Below are 15,763 nucleotides of genomic sequence, written 5' to 3' on the forward strand. Positions count from 1 at the left end.
AAGGAAATGTGATTTATTGCCGGCTGAAGTTGAAAGGCGAGGGGAGAAGGAAGGATTCCGTACCACCGTCTGTATCGAGGGAGCCGGTGAGTTTGAATATGTCAGGATCCGAGTCGAGGCTTCCGCTTCGTCTAAGACGTGCCGGGGACTCTCTTCTCCTGGAGAGTAGGGCCTTCTGGGGCTCTGCGCAACCTGCGTGGAAAACCTTAGTCAGCTATACTCGCTGGTAACCAAATAGGGTTGCATAACGCTTCAATACTGGTTTGTGTTACAATAACAAGATGAGGCTACTGTATGCTTTCTGTGGATATCACAAAGCATTTACATTTTCATATAAAAGTACGAGTGCCAGAGTTCAACATGGGTTAGAATAACTAATTTTACAAGAAATAATCTTAACCCATTTTGGGCGGGAAGCCCTTTTGGTGTTAGCAATATGTTATGCTTTAGCTATTTTTGAAAAATCGAAGAACGACTGACATAGAAACATAGCTTTTTCAGAAAACTGTCAGGATGTAGAAGACATTTTTAGAATCTGATCTCAGGTCAAAATGGGTTAAGAGGGAGATTTTGTGGTTTGTTGGAGCTCGGTGGTAAAAAGAAACCTGCCAAGATCCCCTGCAACCGGTAGTAACAAAACACGGCCAAGTCCAGTCTTGCCTGTGTGTACACTACACTGACTACAGTACAGTCTCCTGTACGCTGGCTATGCAGGGGGTCGGGTCGCATGCTTCTTTGAGCAGGCATGTGTGTATAACCGAAGAGAAGGAAAAAAACAAAGTGTACCGAATAGTAACATGTGACAGACGTGCTTTAGTCTGCATCGATGAAATCGTGCCAGGTGTGCATTGTTCTGGACTGGTACACCCTGCGGCTGCAGGTGTAATCATGGGTTCTGGTACACCTGACCCTGCTGCCACAGGTGTGATCTTCATTCGAGGCTTACGGTGTTGGCATGTAGTGTCCAGATTATACCACCATAGCAACAGTAGCGGAGGTGAATCCAATCCCTCCGTAAGGAATCAAAATCAAATGGTCACAGGGTCAAGTTAAGAGAGAGTGGGGTTGGGCAATTAACTGAAACTATATCAAATCGAATAATCCATAAGTAATTTTAATAAGAATCGACCGAATTCTAACCGAATTCTTTTTATAATCGAGTAAATCGATTAGTCTGATTATTAACCCTGTACGTATATGATTGGTTGTAAATCAATCTTTTCTCCAGGGGCTGTTTTTGACGACACTTTCCAAATCAATCCACACTTTAAAATGCATTTAAATGCAGCTATAACGTTAACTTTGACAAAAGGTTACAATACCGGTATTATGAGCCCTCTCCGTTTTGGATTATGAACTTGTGTCTCAAGCAAGTTTGATGTAAGTTGATTTTCATACCATACTGAAATGAATGAATGGAATCTAACTGCTTCCTTGAAAGCCACAGTATGCTTAGGAACATGGTCAGCAGTAATGTCACGTCTGTCGTGAGTTGTGGTCAATGGGCTTGGGCTACACATGCCAGACCACTGGGATGGTCTCTCAACTTTTTTTGAACTCTAGACCACTAGCATATTTCCACCCAATCCTCAGGGACCATCCCACCCACCTCCCCACAACAATATCCATCCATCCATCCATCCATCCATCTTCAACCGCTTATCCGTAGTCGGGTCGCGGGGGCAACAGCTCCACCAGAGTGCTCCAGACTTCCCTCTCCAGAGCAACATTAGTGACTTCCTCCTGGGGGATTCCGAGACGTTCCAAGGCCAGTGAGTCGATGTATTTCCTCCAACTGCGCCTTGGTCTGCCCCGGGGTCTCCTCCCAGTGGGACGTGGATGGATGGATGGATGGATGGACAGTCATTTCTGTTTTCATAAAATAATATTTAAAATTCCTCTATCTTCTAACGATAAATGCACCAAGTCTCTGTCTGTACGTACGTACGTACGTACGTACGTACGTACGTACGTACGTACGTACGTGTGTAATCCACGTAACTCGAGAACCGTTCGCCCCGCCGAATTTGACACACGCGTTCCACCCCACCACAGGGGGTGCAGTGCCCGGTATCAAGTCAGTCGGACCCACGGTTGTCCAGAACCGCCCCAAAAAGGCCTCTGCCCGGGCTATGTACAGGGCCCCTGCCCAGTGTCCATATATGGAGAACATCATTCTGACATCTGCATAGACTCCATATTTGGGCATGCCTGACAAAGAACTCCATATATGGGCATAAAAGGGACACAAACATAATATCTGGGTGGGGCATGCATTTCCAACTTGCATCGTTCCAAGTAGGCCAGTGCCCAACGGGCACCGCTGTAGAGGCTCCAACGGGCACCGCTCTAGTTAACTTAATGCTAGATTTAAGAGCCAGGAACATTCCCCGCTGACAGGTGCTGCCCAAACCCATAGCAGTGTGAGTAATGAGTATACGGCTTCCCTCCCCCGAACACTGGCCAGTTGTGTTTGTATGGACGCACGGCAAGTCGGCTGCACCACGGTGGATTCGAGCCCCTAGACTCCTTGCACTTAAAGCTGGATTTATAGTGGTGTCACGCACAGAAAATAGCCAACCTGCAAGCTCAATGCGTTACACGAGACGCTTTGTTTGCGCAAAACTGCGGGGAACTCAGTGTATCAAGCTATTATTACTAGCTTTTGATGGACTTATGAAATGATTAAACATATTTTTGATACATGGAACACCTATACTTATGTTACGGACATCTAGCACATACCAAGGTGGTGCATATTGCTTTCTGTCTGTTAATTGAATGTTGTTTACCAGTGGCGTGCACAGACATTTAGAGGGGCAGGTGCTCAAGTTAAAAAAGGGCACCTTGTGCAGCGCGTGGAACCGGCCGGTTGCCTTAATCCATTTTGGGCGGGAACCCCTTTTGGTGTTAGCATTATGTTATGCTTTAGCTATTGAAAAATAGCAGATCTACAAGCTCATAGCGCGCCACCGAGTGGCGCGCTATGAACTTGTAGGTCTGCTATTTTTAAAAAAAAAAAAAAAAAGAGAAAAAAAAAAGTTTTTTTTCTTTTTTTTTCAAAAGGGCACATTGCCAAAAGGGCAGGGGGTGCTCTAGCACCCCCTAGTGTCTATCTGTGCACGCCACTGTTTACTGACGTTAACATTCAATAATAGAGGGAGAAAAGCTCTCCCATCGAAAGAAGGGGACTCGTCGTTGACCCTCGGGCCAACAATCCATCATGTTTACTCTAATTGCATGTTGTCACCCTTCCACAATATTACTGTCCCGACACCCACGCACATTATGTGCAAACCACAATCACAGTGTCTGTAGAGTGTAGTTTAGAGCTCTGTGATTGCGCGGACATTTAGAACCACATGGCTAACAGTATGTGCACTTTTAACCACTTAAGGCTTAAGCCGTTTACTATGCACTTTGTCGTACGACAAATAGCTAAAATAGCCGATGTAGCTGTCGAGGAGATTTATTTTAGATGGTTATTTTATTAATTTAAGAGGACTCTAAATTATGTATGATGTTGTCCTTGTAACCACAGCTGTGTATAGTGAAGAGTGAAAGTCTGATCGTGGTTGATCATCCATGCCTGTGAAAACATTTATTTCGTGTCTCTTAGTGGTGAAGCGCTTTTTGAGTGGTGTAAACCACTCCTACAACTGGCTTTTGTGTGCAGAAAAAAATGAGCATGGTTGCTATGTTCAAAATAATTTCTGACGTAATTAAATCACACCCGGGTGAACTGGGTGAACATAGCAACCGTGCTCATTTTCTCTGCACAAAAAAAGCCAGTTGTGAAATCACATCCAGGTGTGATTTCATTACGTCAGATCAGAGCTGATCAGGCTATATAATAGCCTTACACCACTCAGTTCACACGGGTGTGATTTTTTACTTATAGGTGAATAAATATTGTTATTTCCATGATTAGGAGATGTAGTAGACCAGATGTGGGCAACCTTTGATGATGGAGAGGGCCATTACTGTAGGGCAGAAACCGCTCCTCTCCATGATGGAGAGGGCCATTACTGTAGGGCAGAAACCGCTCATCTCCATGATGGAGAGGGCCATTACTGTAGGGCAGAAACCGCTCCTCTCCATGATGGAGAGGGCCATTACTGTAGGGCAGAAACCGCTCATTGATGATGGAGAGGGCCATTACTGTAGGGCAGAAACCGCTCATCTCCATGATGGAGAGGGCCATTACTGTAGGGCAGAAACCGCTCATCTCCATGATGGAGAGGGCCATTACTGTAGGGCAGAAACCGCTCATTGATGATGGAGAGGGCCATTACTGTAGGGCAGAAACCGCTCATCTCCATGATGGAGAGGGCCATTACTGTAGGGCAGAAACCGCTCATCTCCATGATGGAGAGGGCCATTACTGTAGGGCAGAAACCGCTCATCTCCATGAGGTAGGGGGCCATTACTGTAGGGCAGAAACCGCTCATCTCCATGATGGAGAGGGCCATTACTGTAGGGCAGAAACCGCTCATCTCCATGATGGAGAGGGCCATTACTGTAGGGCAGAAACCACTCATCTCCATGATGGAGAGGGCCATTACTGTAGGGCAGAAACCGCTCATCTCCATGATGGAGAGGGCCATTACTGTAGGGCAGAAACCGCTCATCTCCATGATGGAGAGGGCCATTACTGTAGGGCAGAAACCGCTCATCTCCGTTGATGATGGAGAGGGCCATTACTGTAGGGCAGAAACCGCTCATCTCCATGATGGAGAGGGCCATTACTGTAGGGCAGAAACCGCTCATCTCCATGATGGAGAGGGCCATTACTGTAGGGCAGAAACCGCTCATCTCCATGAGGTAGAGGGCCATTACTGTAGGGCAGAAACCGCTCATCTCCATGATGGAGAGGGCCATTACTGTAGGGCAGAAACCGCTCATCTCCATGATGGAGAGGGCCATTACTGTAGGGCAGAAACCGCTCATCTCCGTGATGGAGAGGGCCATTACTGTAGGGCAGAAACCGCTCATCTCCATGATGGAGAGGGCCATTACTGTAGGGCAGAAACCGCTCATCTCCATGATGGAGAGGGCCATTACTGTAGGGCAGAAACCGCTCATCTCCATGATGGAGAGGGCCATTACTGTAGGGCAGAAACCGCTCATCTCCATGATGGAGAGGGCCATTACTGTAGGGCAGAAACCGCTCATCTCCGTGATGGAGAGGGCCATTACTGTAGGGCAGAAACCGCTCATCTCCATGATGGAGAGGGCCATTACTGTAGGGCAGAAACCGCTCATTGATGATGGAGAGGGCCATTACTGTAGGGCAGAAACCGCTCATCTCCATGATGGAGAGGGCCATTACTGTAGGGCAGAAACCGCTCATCTCCATGATGGAGAGGGCCATTACTGTAGGGCAGAAACCGCTCATCTCCATGATGGAGAGGGCCATTACTGTAGGGCAGAAACCGCTCATCTCCATGATGGAGAGGGCCATTACTGTAGGGCAGAAACCGCTCATCTCCGGATTTTAACTTTTTTCCTAAAAAAAAAGCCCTATTACGAAAGTAGCAAAAAATAGCCGATCTACAAGCTCAAACGTGTCACGATCGCTATTTTTTCCATTTCTTTATTGTAATCCTGAAAAAAACAAATGAGCTATTTTTTAATTGGAATCCTGAAAAGTAACATTTTTATTTAATTTCAAAAGAATTTAGTTATACTAATACTAGTCATTAAGCTATTTATTTAGAACAAAGTAATTCAAGCGGGTCATGTTTGCATGTTTTGGAATTGCCCCATTAAAGGACCACCATTTTTTCCTACTCAGTCTGTGTCTCATAGGAGGGCTTTGGGCAGTTCGGACACCCGTCCACCAGTGACATCATCATTAGGCAGATTTTTTTTTAAACAAGATTTAAAAAAATATATATTTAGATTTTTATTACCGCGAGAACGATGGCTTGTGATTTGGGCAGCTTTGCTAAAGATGGGACTGGGAGGAGAGGGAGGCCATGCAGTTTTATTTTTTCTGTTCAGTTGATTATATTTTATATAATTTACTTATGGTAGGCTGACGTTACTTTGATAAATATGGTGCCAAACACCCAAAACTAGTGCTTACGGACAAAGTGTTTCAGGTGACATTAACGTCTCCCTAAATGCCATGCACTTGTAACTGAACTAACACGCGGCAGGTTTGCATAATTTGATGAAAAGATTTAATAAATGCTTTGTTACTGTAGCAAGTTGACTCATTTGAACCGTCATCCATGTGTGACTCTGTGACCCTTTGAAAATGTTTAATACCCCCCTCCACAAACACTTTTCGGAAAAGCAATGTCTTGTTGAACTAGAATACAGCTCTGATCGTCTCACAGCTTTGGATATCCTGTGTGACCGGTGGGTGACTCCTTTCACTCAGCAAGCTTTCTAATCCAATTCAAAGCTGCTCTAATTTGGATCCCAGCTTGCACTCGTTATCTCCTTTGGGCTTGTGTATGTGGCATCAATTGGGGCTGGCCATTATTTCTGTATTACATCAATTTTGTGATATGAGACTAGATATCGTAATATAAATATAGTGATATTGCATATTGTTTTTTTCCTGGTTGTAATCAATTAAGCCTTGTATTACACTTAAGGTCTATTCATACTCCAGTTGTAGGTGATAAGGTGACTCTGTGGTTAGTAAAAACAGAGTACTGGGGTGAGCGCCGGTGAGTGGCTTATCACCCCCGTGTGATGTCATGTTGTAGTTTTTGGTGGTCACCATGAATAGGCCTTTAGACTTCAATAAGGGCGAACATTGTGCGATCTACAAACTCGACATGTCACATCGCAACATGTAGTGAGTGAGCGAGCTTGTAGATGGGCAATTTCAGCAATGTTTCCATTTATAGAGATATTTGGTCAAAATATTATTGGATTTTATCCATATAACAAAGATGAAGAGGTGGTGGTGATAATTACCAAAACTGGGGATGTAGGTCTCTGGACTGGCCTTCCTGCTGAGGGACAGGTTGTCGTCTCCTGGGGTCACCTGCAGAGAGAGAGAGAGAGAGAGAGAGGAGAGAGAGGAGAGAGAGAGAGAGAGAGAGACATAATTACAACATGGAAAAAGACATGCATGCCTTCGGGAGTAAAAGAAAGCATGAAGTTCAGATGACAAAACGTGAGCAATCTGGAGGCAGAGGGGACCTCTGTAATCTGGAGGCAGAGGGGACCTCTGTAATCTGGAGGCCGAGGGGACCTCTGTAATCTGGAGGCCGAGGGGACCTCTGTAATCTGGAGGCAGCGGGGACCTCTGTAATCTGGAGGCAGAGGGGACCTCTGTAATCCTATCTGGAGGCCGAGGGGACCTCTGTAATCCTATCTGGAGGCCGAGGGGACCTCTGTAATGGACCTCTGTAATCCTATCTGGAGGCCGAGGGGACCTCTGTAATCCTATCTGGAGGCCGAGGGGACCTCTGTAATCCTATCTGGAGGCCGAGGGGACCTCTGTAATCCTATCTGGAGGCCGAGGGGACCTCTGTAATCCTATCTGGAGGCCGAGGGGACCTCTGTAATGGACCTCTGTAATCCTATCTGGAGGCCGAGGGGACCTCTGTAATCCTATCTGGAGGCCGAGGGGACCTCTGTAATCCTATCTGGAGGCCGAGGGGACCTCTGTAATCCTATCTGGAGGCCGAGGGGACCTCTGTAATGGACCTCTGTAATCCTATCCAGCAGCCTCAACAAAAGGGATGCAGCACAGAGACACTGGACTTGGGGTGGGATTCTGCCAGGACACCTACAGTGTATAGTGGCACGTAATGTCCAGGACCGTTCTGCCAGGACACCTGTATAGTGGCACGTAATGTCCAGGACCGTTCTGCCAGGACACCTATATAGTGGCACGTAATGTCCAGGACCGTTCTGCCAGGACACCTGTATAGTGGCACGTAATGTCCAGGACCGTTCTGCCAGGACACCTATATAGTGGCACGTAATGTCCAGGACCGTTCTGCCAGGACACCTATATAGTGGCACGTAATGTCCAGGACCGTTCTCATTCATCTATATAGTGGCACGTAATGTCCAGGACCGCTCATTAGGACACCTATATAGTGGCACGTCATGTCCAGGACCGTTCTCATTCTGCCAGGACACCTATATAGTGGCACGTAATGTCCAGGACCGTTCTCATTCATCTTTTACCGTCGAGGTTAATAGGGGTTTGTTGCAAGTGATATTTTTGTTGTCGTTTGTTTTCGTAAATTAGCGCCCTACTTGATCATACGCACAGCGTCACACAAAAGCATAAATAGCAGCAGATCCACAAGCTCGAAACGAAGCGACACGCAGCACGAAGCGAGCTTGTAGATCTGCTGCTGTGAGATTTGAATCCTGAAAAGTAACGTTTTGGATATTGTGAGGTTTCCATTGGACAGAGACGATACGGGCTCTACCAGTGGTTCCCAAACTTTTTCATGTCAAGGACCCCCAAATTGACACTCATTAGCCCCCACTTGAAAATACATGCCAGGGACCCCCCATAAGAGAAGATTTTTACGGCTCTAGCAGTGATTCTCAACCCGTTTAATTTCAAGGACCTCTAGTTTGACATGCATTAGTCTATACGGACCCCCATTTAATGGCATTTCTATCTCTGGGACCCCCAATTCATATTGTAAAATCAATGTTAATTTAACTCTGTCAGAGTTACAGATCCATGAGAGAGATTTGGTTCCTAACTGTCATTTAGCTGGGGACCCCCTGAAACTCCCTCAAGGACCCCTGGGGGTCCCCGGACCCCACTTTGGGAACCCCTGCTCTATACTGTATTCTGAAAGTAATCATTGTTTGTTAAGCAACAGCGGGTCACCCGTCTCTCTCCAACGCTTTAGTGAACAGAACATTCATTTTCAGGTTCTGATACCAATTCCATCCTATCAGAAGAGGAAACGTCTACTGTATATAGGATATAGCAGGATTAAATTGGAAGTGATGAAACGAAAACAAATCTCTCGTGATTGAATAATAAAATTGAACATGAATTTTCTGTTTTTGTTTAGTAATGAGCTGGATAGATGGGGAGACCCCCCCGTGTTACCGAACAAATACTCTACAGCAATGTTTTATTATGGGAATACAGTTTTGAACAAGAGCACATCACTTAATAATCAGCGGCACCTGTGTAAAAGCATTTTTGCATCGCTTCGTGCAGCAATGAATGCTGAGGCACTTATCATCGACTGAGGCCATCAATGGCTGAGAGATCAATCTTGCCGCCTCTGCAGTGCAATCAGCTCTCTATGCAGTGCACTGATGGTGTTGGTAATCAACACAAGAGCAGTAAATATAAATAAGCTTTGTTTTACTGCCACCACGGGCCCTGCGATATTACCAATTATGTTTCAGGCGCCCCCCCCCCCCCGCCGCCAAGTGCGCTGTGTGGCGAGGTTGTTGCTGGGAGACGCATGCTGGTGTAAACAGAAGGTTTTCTGTGGAAGGATCAGGGATGAGTAATGCCTCTCAAATCAATCTATGGTGAATTAACCCTATTTACACTCCTTTCACAGGCTGGGGTCTGTACTTGGTTCATCTCCTTGTTTCACTCTACAGTGTACATCAAATCTGTTAGGCTAAAATGGTCAATCTTCACGCTCACAATGAGTCGTGTTGCGACATGATGTGTGAGCTTGTAGATCAGCTATTTTTCATCAAATATTTGCTTCTTTTTTTGGTGCTAACATTGATTTCACAATTGCTACTTGCTATTGAAGGGTCATAGAGTTTGCCAGAGATGTTCATAGAAAAAAGACTGACCGGTTGAATCGACTGCGGGGATACTAGTAGTCCTATTAATTGGACGTACGTTTTTGAGCGGTGCAACCGCTGCTATGCACAGCTTTGTGTGTATGTCTGTCTGTCTGTCTGTCTGTCTGTCCGTTTGAGCACGGAATGTCCTCATACATCATCAGACGTCATCATTGTGATGAAAGGCACCGCTCACTTCACACAAGTGCCTCTGTTGGATTTCTAACGGCTGCTGCTGTGGACGGGTGGCTACAGTCCTTGTTCATGAACTAGACTATATTACACTTAATGGTAGCCTACTACATGGTCTTCTAGAGGAAGTAAAGAAGTTAACCTGTTGACTGTCTTGTCTGTAGTGCAACATAAGCAGTGGTCGAATGAAATCGGCAAACGTTGGCTTCTTGGATACAATATCTACCAGTAAGACGCCTGAGGGTGAGAAGCGACCGAGGTCGCGTGCACGCATCCGCCTGGGTGACAGCAGACTGCTGGGCGAGCACTGGTGCTTTGGCATAGGGGGTCAGGTCAACATATGGAATGAATTCTGTACTGGCCATATATGGAGCGTGTCTTGAGTGTACAGGGTTTGATGATGTCAGAACAGGTCAGCTCCATATATGGAGATCTAATGGTGGCAGCGGGGGCAGTATCTTGAGTGTACAGGGTTTGATGAGGGCCCAGGTAGGGCCGGGCCATTTGCGTCTAGAGTTTAAATGGACAGGAATCAGTCAAAAGGGAGACATCGAAGAGGAAGGATGGATGGTGAACATGTTCTGACATATATCCATATATGGAGATCTAAGGGTTTGAGGTCAGATGTAGAGTTGCTGGCCAATATTGATAACAATATCTCCATATATAGGCTTAATTGCAACAGCAAGTCGCATTTACTATGAAATTAGGGATCTCCATCCCTGAATGTCACGTGATGTCACGACTCGAGACCTGGGCACCATATATGGGGGCTTTCCCATGTATGGAGATTTTGAGTGATACACTGACTGACTGACAGACGAAAATGTACGATTTCATAGTAAATGCGACCTGCAGTCGCAATAATCATCTCAGAGGGTTTAATTTCAGCATTCCTAGGTGAATTATGCATGACAAAAGAAAAACAGATTGAAGCATACACAAAGAGCCGTGCTGCTTGCAATTACTGCTGTCCTTGAGTGATTGGGGAGCAAGATGAACGAATCAATCAAAGCCTAGGGCCCTTGAGATGCAAGGGGATTTCAAAGTCAACCTGACAGAATGTTTTGTACAACATGTTCAATCTCATCTGTACAAGGTTGTGAACAAGTGACTGTGTGAACTGTAAATAATCTTTTTTTTCGTGTGGTCACATTATTGCTTAATTAATGACAACAAAGGGTAACGCCTTGCATCAGTTCCCACGGGGAGGCGGAGAGCTAAACTATACAAGACTATTCCTTTCATATGTGCTCAATCCTAAACAATCCTAAACCAATACAAATACCAGACAAATCCAGGGATGCTTTCTTTGCATAGAGATCAATAGGGAGTTTTGGGTAAAGACACTGATGGATAGATAGGAGAAGGATAGAGTTGGTGTAGGTTACTTGTTGTGGTGTAGACTACAGACTATTGAGATGAATAACCCCACCTGTTCAGAGTCTTTCCCATTAGGAGCGCTGCATGGCTGCTCATTCTCCGTGGACATTTCCCACGGTAGCTTGTTCTTTCCTTTGCCCGCACTGACGATCCTCCTCGGTGGCGGAATGGCATCGGTCAGTGAACCCAAACTGCCGTAACCGTACATCCCATCGCCGTCCGGCTCATTTCTGTGGTTCCTGCCACTGTTTCTGCCACTGTTATTCCAGCCTCCGTTGAGTACCCAGTCCAGGTCGGCTCCAGATCCAGTCTGTGGAGAGCACTGCTGCCCCGGTTTGGGCACCACCAGGGCATATTCCACCTGACCCTCTGAGGAGAGCTTTGGGAGGACATGCCTTGCCCGCCTCGCTTGCACTGCCGCCATGAGACCTTCTGCGTCCTCGTTGAGCTCGACCATGTCCACGGCCTTTATGAGGGGCTGCTTTTTCCCCATGTCGAGGCAATAGTCAAAAACGGCAAACAGCTCTAGGGCTGCGTGGCGAACCTTCCTTTTGCTGTCTGCCAAGTATGGCGCAACTTCGAAGCAGAGGTCAGGGATGTTGAAGTCACCCCTGGGATGGGTGAGCATAGCTGCCGTGATGACGTTGAGAATGTCTTCTCGAACCCTGGAGTTCTTGTGCCTCAGATGTCCAACGACGAGATCCAGCACCTCCTGCGGTCCTACGGTCCTCATCAGCTGTCGAAAGACATTCATGTATTCACGCCTGGTGACGGTGTGGGTGTCCCCGAGGGACTTCAGCGCTACGCCGGTTATCTGTCTGAAATATTTGTCAACATCCGAGTCCAGCTTTTGAATGAGGACATTTAGAACCTGTAAAGTGCCGTACAATACTTTAAAATTGCTGTCGTCCAGGAGCTGGTGGAGAAAACGTATGAACTCGTCAATACTGTCGGCCGGGACAGACTTCAGGTCCAAGTCGGAGAGGATGTCTTTCAGCTCCTCCACCCCATTTGTTCGGTTCTGGTAGCTCTTCGGGTCCAGGAGCTGCTCGTGTAACTCCTGGGAGATCAACCCAAGTATCATCATTGAGTCGAATTATAGTCTGATGTGCTGGTCACTATAGAGCTGGGGGAAAATTCAACAAGTATTTAAACCAGTTCCATTTAAAAAATAAAAATCCTATGACTGACAGTCAGGAACACTCCACTATAGAACCATGCGTGGATTAATGGCGATTCCTTCCAGCATATATAATATAATCACTCACCCCGAACCCCAGCCAGACGTTTAAAAGGCGTACAGTCTGTCGTCAGCGCGGTGCCGTCGTGTAAACAACAACAACAACTTGTAGACAGTATTGACATTGTATTTGCTGGACTGGTGGTATAGATCCTCCACGCGATCTGTTTTGTCCAGATTGAGCGTCTGAACCACAACAACAACAGCAGCTGCAACACGACCACTTGTGGCTGTCGGAATGGCTGAAATAGCCCTGCTGCTGCTGCTTCGACGGTGAAGAAGAAGAGGGCTTCTCTCTCCACTGACTCCCCCTCTTCATCTGCATGGCGTCAAGAACATTTTCACTTACACTAAACGTTGGTTACGGACGGTACCGGATTACCTTCTTCTTCTCCAGCAACAACCCGCGGACCGCGACCCACCACCATGGCCCAAAGTTAGCTGCTGCTGCTGGGGAGACTGTGCCGATGTCGGAAGAGACGTGTCGTTTATTGTGATTAATGCTATTCTTCTTAGCAAAGTTAGAAGAAAGCCCGTGAAATCTCGCTTCTAGACCTCGCATTTTCCTCCCCGCAAGTCGTCCCCGATTGCTCCTTTCCTAGCAGAACGCAGAGTCCAGCGTCAGATGTCCGGAACATTCTTCTGGTTCTGGGCAGTGCCAGTGGAGATGGTTCCACGGAGGTGGTGGTGGTCCAGGTGGCTGTGATCGAGGTTCGGGTGGGTGTTTTTGGAGGCTCTAGTACGGACGCTCCGTTCAGTCAGTGGAGCCCACACACACACACCGAGACAGACAGCAAAATGGCGAATAACATGTCGCAAACTAACTGACCGCTGCCATGGTGATGACGCGACTTCAACTCTCGAGAGAATAAAATGCGAGCGAGAGCGGTCTCGTGTATTTATAACCCCGATATAAACCACACACAAGTATAGATCATAATCGTGTCTGTCTGTCTGTCTGTCTGTCTGTATGTATATGTATATATGTATATATGTATATAGCCGGTATTTGGTGTTTTTGTCCAGTAAGAATTGAGGCTCGAATACCTGGCTATAGTGGAGTAAGCAATAGGTCTATTAAAGTTAATTAATAGGCCTATTAGCTATGATTCACTGTTTTGCAGTGTTGGGTCAGCTACATGTAGCTTAACTTAAACACTGCAGATAACAGTGAATCATATAGTTAATAGGCCTATTAATGAACTTTAATAGACCTATTGCTTACTCCACTGACTAATGACTATACGTGCAGGTATTCGAGCCTCAATTGTTACTGGAAAAAACATCAAATAAATAATTAAAACCAGTGTTGGGCAAGTTAAGCTACTTGTAGCTGACCCAACACTATATATATATATATATATATATATATATATATATATATTATATTATTATTTTTTTACGAGTTTGGCTTTTATTTTTAAAAAAAACTAGAAAAAGTGCCCTTCTGGGCACAGGTCTCCACCAGGAGGATAGGACTGTGTGAGATGTTTGGCAAAATGTTTAGTTTTTTTTTTGTTTTTTTTGTTTACAACAATTTTCTTCATTTTGTTGAGGAAATGCAGAGCCAGATCACTCATAGCATGAGGATAGAATTCTGGATGAGCAGGACATGTGCATTTCGTACAAAACGGGCCACTCCTGAAAACTTTGGAAGGCAATGTTAGCCAATCAGTGTAGAATCTGAGAAATCCAACAGACTCGTCTTGATCACATGACTACAGAGATCATGTGTACCGATTTGCGTGACATTTGGATGAAATCTGTGCGACTAACATAAGCAATGTGTTTTGCAGAAATCGGCCTCATGGTGGCGCTATAACCGGCAGATGTGGAGGGATGCAGGGACAATGTTTTTCCATGGCCTCTAGGGAGTGCGCATACATAAGTTGTATACAGATCGATGCAGTTATAGCTAAAAACAGGAATTGGCCTGTTATAGCGCCACCTTGAGGCTGATTTGGGGAAGAAATTAGTGGCATGTCGTCCTCGGCCTAGTGGAAATGTGCGTGTATAATTTCACGGAAATTGCACACTGTGTTTGTGATTTGTGGCATTTTGTTCGAAACGGACCAATCATGTGAGCTTTGGAAGGCAATCTTAGCCAATCAGGATGGAAGATGGGAAATGGTGCAGATCCGTGTTGATCACATGATACACTAGATAGTGTATACCGAATTGTGTGATGTATGGATAAAATGTGTACGGGTAATGTACAGAAATGTGTTTTTTCTAAATCGGCCTCATGGTGGCGCTATAACAGGCCGTTGAGGAATATTTGGGGCAGAGGTTCGTCGTTGGCATCCAGGGAGTGTGTATGCAAAGTTTGGCATGGATCGGGCCAATGTTGGCAGAGATTAGCTGGTAACAGACGGACGGAAGGAAGGACGGACGCACACACACACACACACACACACACACACACACACGGACGGAGTGCAAAACATACTCTCTCCCCATGCCTTCGGCCTGGTGGAGACAAATATATTTGTATATGTATATATTTTTGAGTGGTGTAAACCACTCCTACAACTGGCTTTTGTGTGCAGAAAAAATGAGCATGGTTGCTATGTTCAAAATAATTTCTGTTCAAATTAAATCACACCCGGGTGAACTGGATGACCGTAGCAACCATGCTCATTTTTTCTGCACAAAAAAGCCAGTTGTGAAATCACATCCGGGTGTGATTTCATTACGTCAGATCAGAGCTGATCAGGCTATATAATACCTTACCTTATATAATACCTCCTTACACCTTACACCACTCAGTTCACACGGGTGTGATTTTTTTTTTACATTGGACTGGATCGAGTGTGGCTTTTATTTTGATACCTGTTATCTGTCTGTGTTGCCCCTTTTAGCAGGGGTGGTCCAGGGTGTATTATTGGGCACAGTGGGCCAGTACAGCCAGGGACCCAATAACTCACGGGGGGGGTCTGTTATTATAACTTTGCATTTATTCAAAGGGGTTTTAGTTGTGGATGTCGAACACAGAGGAGAGCCCAAAAACTGAAGAACATAAGGAATTGCTAATAGCTTCACTTTGTAGTTTGTATTAGCCTATGCATGTTTTTTTTTTTTGATTGATTGAAATATTTATTAACAGTTTGCAGAATTACAGTACATTTCGAGCAGAAACCATATACCTTTTAAATGCATGTCTAATGTCTATCCTGATTC

At 45.7% G+C, this 15,763-nt stretch overlaps 1 protein-coding gene across 1 annotated transcript in view; it reads right to left on the bottom strand.

Moving 5' to 3' along the window:
* togaram1 (TOG array regulator of axonemal microtubules 1) overlaps positions 1 to 13,418 on the bottom strand; it is a 43,399-nt gene extending 29,981 nt beyond the window's left edge. The window contains exons 1-3 of the mRNA XM_079527916.1: positions 11,396 to 13,418; positions 6,940 to 7,009; positions 64 to 192 (exon numbers count right to left, since the gene is read on the bottom strand). Coding sequence (XP_079384042.1) covers positions 64 to 192; positions 6,940 to 7,009; positions 11,396 to 12,430 — 1,234 coding nt within the window. The 5' untranslated portion in view covers positions 12,431 to 13,418. The remainder of the gene's footprint in view (positions 1 to 63; positions 193 to 6,939; positions 7,010 to 11,395) is intronic.
* Positions 13,419 to 15,763: the final 2,345 nt, after the last annotated feature.

This window comes from Electrona antarctica, assembly GCF_951216825.1.
Source record: "Electrona antarctica genome assembly, chromosome: 18".
Taxonomy (NCBI): domain Eukaryota; kingdom Metazoa; phylum Chordata; class Actinopteri; order Myctophiformes; family Myctophidae; genus Electrona; species Electrona antarctica.